General features: G+C 43.0%; 1 protein-coding gene across 9 annotated transcripts in view; it reads left to right on the top strand.

Moving 5' to 3' along the window:
- The first annotated feature begins 215 nt into the window (after positions 1-215).
- Positions 216-9,678, top strand: part of kirrel3b (kirre like nephrin family adhesion molecule 3b) — a 185,850-nt gene continuing 176,387 nt past the window's right edge. For 6 of the 9 annotated variants that reach the window (XM_043216642.1, XM_043216637.1, XM_043216643.1 and 3 more), the window contains exon 1: positions 217-634. In XM_043216642.1, coding sequence (XP_043072577.1) covers positions 592-634 — 43 coding nt within the window. In that variant the 5' untranslated portion in view covers positions 217-591. Of the gene's footprint in view, positions 635-9,678 lie in introns of all 9 variants that reach the window. The other 3 variants (XM_043216644.1, XM_043216641.1, XM_043216636.1) reach the window with 2 other exon arrangements.

The following is a 9,678-nucleotide window of genomic DNA, read 5'->3' as shown; positions in this document are numbered from 1 at the left end:
ATGCCTCTCTTTCTCTCTTTCTTTCAGTACCGGTTCCCAAAGATTATGTCTAATTCCCAGCCTCTTGTTACAACAGCGCTGCTACGCTTGATCAGGTGGGCGGGCCTTGAGAGCAGCCGGCCCCCGCCTTCCCCTGCTCCTCCACTGAGAGAAAGAGCGAGAGAAGAGGAGGGAGGGGTGGGGAGGAGTGAGTGAGAAAGAGAGAGAGAGAGAGAGAGAGAGAGAGGCAGACTGACTCTGTGAGCCGGAGAATGGAAGAGCAGTGTGTGAGAGTACGAGTGTGTGTGAGAGAGAGAGAGAGAGAGAGAGCACGAGTACTCTGAGTTTATGAGAGCGCCTGCACACGCATCATCAGAACAGAGTCACTTCAGTTACGGTAGGACAACACAGCAGATTGCTATCACAGCACACTGAGAGGAGGACACTAGAAGAAAGAGATTGAGAGAGCCTCTCTTTATTGAGAGGGCACATCGGGGGACTGACAATAGCAGCCAACCAGAAGAGCCGTAGGTCGGTGTGTGCGTGAACTTTCCCAGCCTTCACTTCTTCTCATTGGTGCCCGAGAGGTCAGCACCCCTGCAAAGTGCCGAGATGATCCCGGAGGTCTTTCTGATCTTGTGGCTGACAGGTCACGGTAAGATGCCTGGTCTCTTCGTCTCCGCTGTGTCGTGTCCTGTGTCAGTGTGTGCGAGCAGGGAATCTCCGGGAGTTGAACTCCGAGGCTGCGAGGGAGTCTCTGAGGTTTCTGCTGCGAAGCCTTGAGTTTGTGTCAGACAGTTTGAAGTAGTTGCATGCGTGCATCTTGTTTGTCTGTCCTGCGAGTTTCGCCGAACCCCAAGATCTTGAAGTTGAAAAGGAAGCTTGGCGAGGTCAGGCTCTTGACTGAATCAATGGATGCTCATCTCGCGCGCCGGCGAGCGAACACGACACGCGGTTATTCTTAGACAGCCTCTGAGTCTGTAAACAGTCGGGCTTAGTATCGGCTGACGGATGTTTCCGTTGCTTGCCGCCAGGTGGTTGTCTTTGAAAAACAATTGGATTGAATCGGAGGCTGCCGCGGAGACCCTGAGAGGGGTCGCCGGCCGGCTCGCTCGTACGCTCCCTCCGCGAGCAGCCAAAAGAGAAGGCAGCCACTCGACAGAGCTAAATAGATTGAGTTGATTGTCCTCCTCTGCAGCGACCGGTGACCCAGAAAGGGAAGTTCAGATAAATCCGAAAGCCTCGGGACTTCATTTGAAGCTTCTCGTGCTGGAAACCAGCGGCGCTGGCTGCTTTGTTTGGGTTCACCGAAAAACAAAGTCCTCAGACTTGAATCGTCTCGTGCTACAGAGTTTCAGCTCACCAAGTACAGCTTGTTCTGCACTTCCTAAGCTGTCTCTTTTCCCTCCCTCAAAGTCTCTTTTCCCCCCTTCACGGTTATCACACAGCGTACGCAAATCAAAGCCGAGCGGAGTTGCTAGAGCAAACTTAATGACCTGCTTATCACTCAACTTGTTTCCTCACTCCGAATCCCATTAAACTGTTGCAAATACTGTACCCCTCACTCACGATCTGATGGCAAGAGCAGCGTAACCCACAGCGCTAATATATAACTTCACACGCATAAACCCAGACGCACGCTCTCGGAGAGAGAGTGTGAAACTACTTTGACGGTGACAGTGGGAGTAAAGCATGGGGCGCTCTGTTTCTTGTTTAGTAGATCATGCCTCAGGAGGCTGTCAGCTTTATGATCTAGTTTTATAGCAGTATTAGCCATGTGTCCAGCAAATAGGTTTTTTTGTCCACTGTGGATGGTTTGTTTATTTATTTACGAACTGAAACTGATATATATATGATCATATCTTTCACGAAAACCCCTAAGATCTTCACACATGCTACGCATTGTAAAACAGTTAACATAAACTGTTCGCGCATCAAATTGATTTACTATGTTATATTACGCTAAACTAAAAGGATTGTAAATGAAGAGCTCATTAGCCTTTGGAATCATAGATTGAAGATCCTAATTATGGAGACGTTCATTCAACATGCTAACAATACACAGTTGATGCCAACAGAAATGCAGTCAGACAGTCTGTCTCATCTCCTTCCCATCTAACTCTTTAAAGCTCTCAGCGCGCAGAAAGCATCACGCACCAGGCAAAGTCGCCTTGTTTTGCTTTGCTGTGCAGTTGAGCTGAGCTAGGTGTTGTGGTAATAAAAAATGAAAGCAGAACAGGCAGGTAAACATGAGATAACAACAGGCGTTCCTGTCGCCCCGCTCTGCCCCTGGGGATGGCAGGTTCCCCAAAGCTAAATTGTGTTTTACACATTATTGCTGTTTATGGAGCAAACCGGTGTCAGCGGAAATAAATATATAAGAAAAAAAAAAAGTCCTGGAGAAAAACAAGTCTTTTATATAGAGGGGAGAAAAAAAAGAAGGATGAGGAGAAGCTTGTGTGTGTGTGTGTGTGTGTGTGTGTGAGAGAGAGAGGTTGACAAAAAGTCCAATAGCTGCGCTGGGAGCTTAGAAAGACTGTATTGAGTTTTTGTCAAGAGTTGAGGGTATATGTAGGGCACTCTCACTGGCGCTCACACACACACACACACACACCTGGTGACAAGCCCTAACTGATGGCATACATTCGAACAGAAGCTCACCCTTGTGCGGCACAGAAAGCTGTCGCACCACGGGCAAACCTTCTGTCCAAGAGCTTGTCTCTCCCTCTCCCTCTCCTTCTCTTTCTTTCTTTTTTGGACATTTTCTCCCCCTTTCTCACTCTCTTAGTCATAGTTTGTTCATTTTTCTGAAGGGCAGCACTTTCTTCATCCTTTTCAATCTGTCCACTTTTGTTCCCTTTCTCCTTTCTCATACATCCCTCGGATAAAAATGTTGCTTCTCGCTGTATCTGTTTCCTGTCAGTGCCAGTGTCAGAAGGGAAATCACGACCAAAAAAAAAAAAAAAAAAAAAGGCTTTTGATTACAAGATATATTTTTTCATCAGCCTTTATGTTTTATTTCTCATTAAAAATATGCATAAAATCCATACAACAACTCTGAATGACTTTAAAAATGAATATTGCTCTCGACGACATGACTTGTTTTGGGAGAATTAGGTTTATTTATCTCAACCCACATTTTTTCTCGTTTAAATCATAAACCTCATTAAATGTTATTACATTCATGCTTAAAACAAGAAACGACTATTTGCCAGTGGGTTAGGAAAAGTAATTACACTTAATTCTAGATATATTTTCTGAAAACAAGTTTTATTATCTCGTGAAATTATGCTTCTCCAAGCTTTTAAATTGTTCGAATGATGTATTTCGAAAAACGAGACGACGGACATCCATCACTTGCCCGTATTAAAAGGCAAATCAGATTTCTTTCTTTATTTGTCTTTTTATATTTTAATCCTAAACATAATGCAATTAAATTACTGCTTAAAACATGAAAAATATATATACTTGCTGTCTCTGTCCATTTCAGTTGTTTAAAGGGAGACGTAAACACTGGAAAACAAGACAAAAATACAGATTTTCTTGAATTTATTTGCTTTTGTTCCCTCCATCCATCGGAAGAAAGTGTTGTTTTTGTCAGTATGTGTTTCCTGTCGCTGCCCGTGTCAGAAGGGAAATCAGTGTTTTTTACACCGTTTCGGCAAAACATCATAAAAAAAGCTCTTTTAATATACGCTTCCAATACTCTGTTGCAGGTCTCGACATTATAGAGTGTCTCATTACACATTATTCAGCCTTCCTCTCTCACGCTCAGGTCCACTGGGGGCAGTGTGGCATAGATCTGAAGGCTCATTCTGGATCTGTCTTCGTCTATCCATATTTCTCTTGTCCTCCATCACTCTCTCCCTCCCCCCCGTCATCCTCTCCTAACCGCTGCCGTCTTGTTCTGATAGATGAGGCAAATGCTCTTCAGGAGCGTCTGGTGTTAAGTCCCCACGCAGCCAAGGGCGTAAGCTGTGTCTTAACCCTCGAAAGCAGGTCTTAGTGTGTCCGCTGCCTCTCTCTCTCTCTCTCTCTCTCTCTCTCTCATTCACTAAGCTGCACCTCAGCAGGCTGGTAATTAAAATGTCACTTTTGGCTGTTTTCAGGCCAAATCTCGGCCACCTTATACAAGCATAAAGGGAATCAAACATCTTATTGCGTTTCATCGTAGAATGTGGAACAGTTTTTCCCTGGTCGGACTTAGCAAATCATTCTTTGTAACATCGCAAATCCTTTTTCAACATGGACGGGGACCAAAGCCGATCAAATGTAATGGATTTTTACATCTCAGTCATATTTCAGGGTTAATTAAATTCATATTTCTGCATGACATTCCGATTTCTTCTCTGGCCGGGCCGTTTTTTATCTTTTATTAAGCCGTTTTGCATGCCAGTGATGGTTTCTCATTTCCAAACGATATAAATGCATAGTCATCACGGACAGTAAACACGTATCAGTATTCCTCGCTCCTTCTCGCTGTCATTCTTTATCGACAACCAAAGCAAAAGAGCTGACACCGGCTCTGTGTACGGATACATATGTGAGTCTCTGAGCTGTGACCACCTGTTTTTTCCTTTCTCGTCTGTACCTTGTGTGAAGTCTGACCTCCTTAATGTGGATCATATAAGTCTGTGACCCCTGTAATAACTTTCCTGACCATATTAGCCTACTCCCACAGTCAACCCTGACAACTGCATTTCTCAGAGAGAAAGATGTTTTTTTTTTTTTTTTTTGAGAAGCAATAGAATTTCTGATGAAAACAGAGATGAAATACATTCTTATATTCCACATATTCAGCACGCACATCATATAAGGCTTGACTGTTCAGAAAAGGGTTTAGATTGTAGGCTTTTCATGGTTACGGACAATTTGTGAATATTAGGAAATACTAAATTACAAATAAATTATATATATATATATATGTTGTTGCAAATGAACTTTGTTCAAATGTTATCGTGTCGTGATACAAGCAATACGGAATGCTTGTTTGTTTTGCCTCTTTAAAACAAAATTCTTTAGATATTGAGAGGGATTTTTCTCTCGTCGGTTGAGTTGTTTGTTCACCTCCTCAGATTCAGGTCAAGAGAAGATGGCCATTAATTTGGCCTTGATTCCTGAAATCCAGTGAGAGCAGCTTTGCTGAGAATCTCAGTGCATAAACAAAATGTGTTTACTGGACTTTATTAAGCTGCACCAATGAAATCAGTGCTCTTAACCACAGTGACAGAAACCAATCCCCCGCCCTTCATCTCTCTCATCCTCTCCCACTCCCCTGACCTGTGCCCACCCTTGCCCTCCACGCTTACGAAGCCGTCCCTGTGGAAATCTCATGGCCATAGAGCTGAATTGCTGGATTTATCCAAATTGGTGCACTTTTTGAGAAATGGGCATTATGTGGGATTACATGTCTGCTGAGCGTGATGTTAAGTAATTCAACCAGATGCTGCGGCGATCATGAGGTCACCTGCGGAGCTTCTGCTCAGCGCTCTATGTTTATTCCGTGAGGATGGGCAGAGAGCCGGAGGGGGTCAAGAGGGAGGGAAACGTCTCTCTCAATGAACCTGTCAGACAGGGAGAGATTCAGAAGGGAATGGAGGGTCAGCCTCCCAGGAACACTACAAGGATTTCGCCACAGATTATGGCAGAGATTAATGCCATCTAAATTGCGACCTAATACATGGAATCAACGGCAGGAGAGACTTTGTGCCCGTTTCAGATGGATATATTCTGAGAGTGCTAACACTGAAATATTTATTTGCAATTAAATATATATTTTATTCCCATTGAATGCAGTTTGTTAAAAAAAAAAAAATCAAGCTCTTTGGTCGGAAAGGAAGAAACCGGTCCAGTTTTATGATGTTTTCGGAGGCTATAAATCCCTTCTTCTATAGTGTATCCTCTGCTGGCTTGGTGGTAAATAAAAGAGCACCGTAAATGGCTGACAGGAGTGTTATGTCAGTGGAGAAGCTCACAGATGTATATAGCATGGAGGTATGTGAGGCACTGGAGGAATTGGGTTGCCAATCTGACAATGACTTGCTATAGCTTTTGCTGGAAGTTTCTAGGACGGGGCAATATTACACCTGAATGAACCTGACGGACTCGGTCTTTGTCTCCCTCACTCTTCAGCCCTGCCAGTCTGGCGGTTTCACTTCACAGTGTGCTACATGGACAGTAGAGTGATGTGCCAGCTTTTTTTGTTTATATATGTGAGTAGATTTGCGTGATAGCGGTGGTTGGTTGCTGTGCAACACCAATTACAGTAGTGAGCCTTAGCATGGCAATATAAATGCTAATCAGTCTTTAAACTTGTACTCCGGGAATCAGAGAAAGACAAGGGAATTGCATGCAAGGTATATAGCCTACCTCATATTATGATTACTTAACAGAACTATCATAAAGCAAAAAGCAAAAAAAAAAAAAAAAGCCAGGCGTTACAGATTCTCAGAAACCACTAGCATGCATGCGACCGACGTGGCATAGTATAAGTATATTTTATTGATGGTCATTGTACTGTGATATAGTCATTCAAAGTCTTTCTGATCTGTTCCAGACAAATGTTCTATTCACAAAACAACATTAAAAGTGAAAATGTGCAGGCTTCAGTGCAGACTTTAAAAGTTAAAGTAAGTTTTTGAAAGCTTTCGACACTTTTGGGGTCTGTTTGCAAGAATACTAATAGCTTCTGTCTTACTTCTGGTTTCTCCAAACAGAACTCAAACAAGTTTTCAGCTCTCAGCCATGCTAATGCTGCTAATTAGCGTGCTAAAGGAGGGATTACTACACAGACAGCAGCAGAGACAGCGACTATGCCTCGTTTTCTTGTTCTCCCACTTCTTCTTCAGTATTTCCTCACTTTGCATCTGTCTATACGGACGATAATTCATATTTCATATTTCTGGCAGGCTAATTAGAACGTCGGTCAATGGAAATGGAGGAATGTTTGATGCTCGTGTTAGATGAATCCTTCTGTTAGGAGCACAACATCAATACCTAAAACAGAAATAGATGTTTTCTGACATTTCTGGTGGCTTTGCTGAACCATGGTTACATCCTACAGGAACAGCTGCTGAAAGAATCCAGCTTACAAAAAAACACCTCAGTTCACCATCAAATGATTGACTGATTGAAGTCACTCAAATTATTTACAAACCGAACTTCTTAGGGGGTTGGTTAGCTGATTTCCAAGCTAGCTTTAGCCATGTTGGTATGTTTACCTGCTTTTGAGCACTTGTGAATAAGAGCTCAGCTAGATCTGCTTGAATCAGTAGACCAGCAAACCACATCAGGCTGTTTTATTATTATTATTATTATTATTATTATTATTATTATTATCTATCTCTCTCTCTCTCTCTCTCTCTCTCTCTCTCTCTATCAGGAGGGAAATTTTTAAGGGGCCATTTTAACATTTGTTGGATTATCAGTTCGTAATAATGTAAACTAATGTGCAAGAAATATATTTTTTGCATTCCCATTTGCAATCCATGATATCATCGTTTTTTTTGAAAACTGACACTTAGACCTTCTAACCTTCTAAGAGATCACAAAATCATCTCAGTATACTCGATAACTAATTAAAGTACCATCAAATTATGCCCATCTCACCCAAGGCATTGAGCCGGGATGTTGGACAAAAGCATGCGTTCACCTCAGACACCTTGTGAGTCAATTGAATCTTGTGATCTATTGAACTATCTGGTGCCGTTGATTGCACCCACAGAGCAAAAGATGTTTTTCCTGCATTGAATACGGCGAGCGACAGACTTGGCTCTCCACACACCTACGTGTCCTTCATTCTTTCATTTCCCAGTTTCAGCCACTGTGTTCTCAGCATTGTTGAGCTGAAAAACATTCACCTCAGATTCGCTGTTGCGAGTCAAAATGCTTCTCTGTGAGAGAGGGCAAACAATGTTAGGCACGCTGTAATTAGCCAAAGCTTTTTTTTGTGTGTGCATTATGATTTGGTTCCCGTTGAGCTCCTTTCAGATGGCTCTCCTATTTATTTAGACGTATTTTACAGTGCTATCCTGCGAGCTTCGACTTCAAAGGGAGTTTAATAGTGTGGAGTTATTCCATGCCAGTGCGTCGCCTGAAAAATGCTAATGTGCCATCAGGGTGGCTAAATGATTTGCTATCCTTTCAAACGTGCTGGCAGGGGTTTCGATCTGGCCGGCCTCCCGGGCCAGTTGACAGTGGTCTCTGCTCGGTCTCCTGAGGACATTAGTGTGAATCAGAGAGTCGGCCAGGAGGCGCTGGCGTGCTGTGCCACCGCTTGGCCACGACCCAGCTCTCCACGGCCCTGCCCTTGCCCACCCGTCAAAGCAGCCACCTCTCCATATATATGAATCGCCACTTAGAACAGATTTAATCAACTCCTCGATGGCTCTTTTGGAGTTTGGCTGAACAGAAAGGGGTTAACGTTGGGGCACAGAATGGCCTAGCTCTTATTGGAAATGGGGGCTGGAGGTGAGGCGAGGGTCTCCAGGAAGGCCAGTGATAAAGGTGCTAACGTTCAAAGATTGGATTAAGAGCAGAGTGCCCCCTAAAAGAGAGTGCAGTTTATTGAAGCCTTATCTTAAGTGATAATGTTACCACGAAGAGCAGTATAATAGCAGCAAAGTGGACTGCAGCCATATAAAAGATATGGGGCTGAGGCAGAGAGTGAGATGATAGCTCGTGTAAGTGTGTGCGGTCAACGCATTACGCACACGAGCCCGGCAGACTTCTGGGTTAGGGTGTTTTTATTAGGACATTGCGAGAGAGAAAGGATGTAGGGTCAAAGGAAGCTACCCATCAATGATCTCCTTCAGTTTAAATCACATTTCCTTGAACGAGAGTGAATGAGAAGCCGCGTCATACAGCCAGCATTAAATTTAAGGCACTGCTAGCTTGGAGCAGCATCTTATCTAGACCCTTCCCATCAGATTTACGTTGTCTTCCATTCCCTGCTTCGTGTGTTTACAAGGACATTTTCTGTTTCTTAGTGATAAAATAAAGTCGGAAACCTTCACCTGAGCACTGGGACCCATTGCAATGCTCAAAAAAGCATATGAAGACGCCTATACTGGAAACACATGACGAACCAACTTCTTCAAATATGATCTAAAGTTGTGCTACTCAGGTCTTTTTAGAAATTGTTTATAATAGTGTCACAATACGATTTGAATTATCCATTGGATTAATTATTTTTCTTGTTTTACTCATGTTTGTAAGATGTTTTCTGAAATTTGACCACCTTTTTATTTATCTTTTGGATGAGTATGAATACTGCGGATAATATGTGGAAGTGAATCTATTTAGCTGACTATTCTTAATCTGTAAGCGTTTGTCTGAGGAGACGGGGAAGATGAAAGGGAAGGGGATGGAGGAAAAGAAAGAAAATGAAATTGCAGTAAAAAGCTTCTGGATCCTGCAATGTTTTGAAATTTTTAGGAAAGCCAAGCGATCTTGTTTTCCAGCAAGACTCAGGGGGATTTATTCCCACTCACGGCTGTGTTATCTAATTGTTGTCTGATTAGGAACATCAACAATAGCTCCAAAGATAGACAAAGTTATCCCTTAGAAAGCTGGAAATGCACAAAGGGAATAGGAGTGTTGTCACAAATGAAAGGTAACTGAAAACTGTCAGGGTAATCCTTGCCTGTCTGTTTGTGTGCTGACATTCTTCGGTGTGCACATGATAATTGTATTACCAAG

Source organism: Puntigrus tetrazona, chromosome 18 (genome assembly GCF_018831695.1).
Source record: "Puntigrus tetrazona isolate hp1 chromosome 18, ASM1883169v1, whole genome shotgun sequence".
Classification (NCBI taxonomy): domain Eukaryota; kingdom Metazoa; phylum Chordata; class Actinopteri; order Cypriniformes; family Cyprinidae; genus Puntigrus; species Puntigrus tetrazona.
Note: the sequence above shows the minus strand (reverse complement) of the source record. Positions and strands in the feature narration are given on the sequence as shown.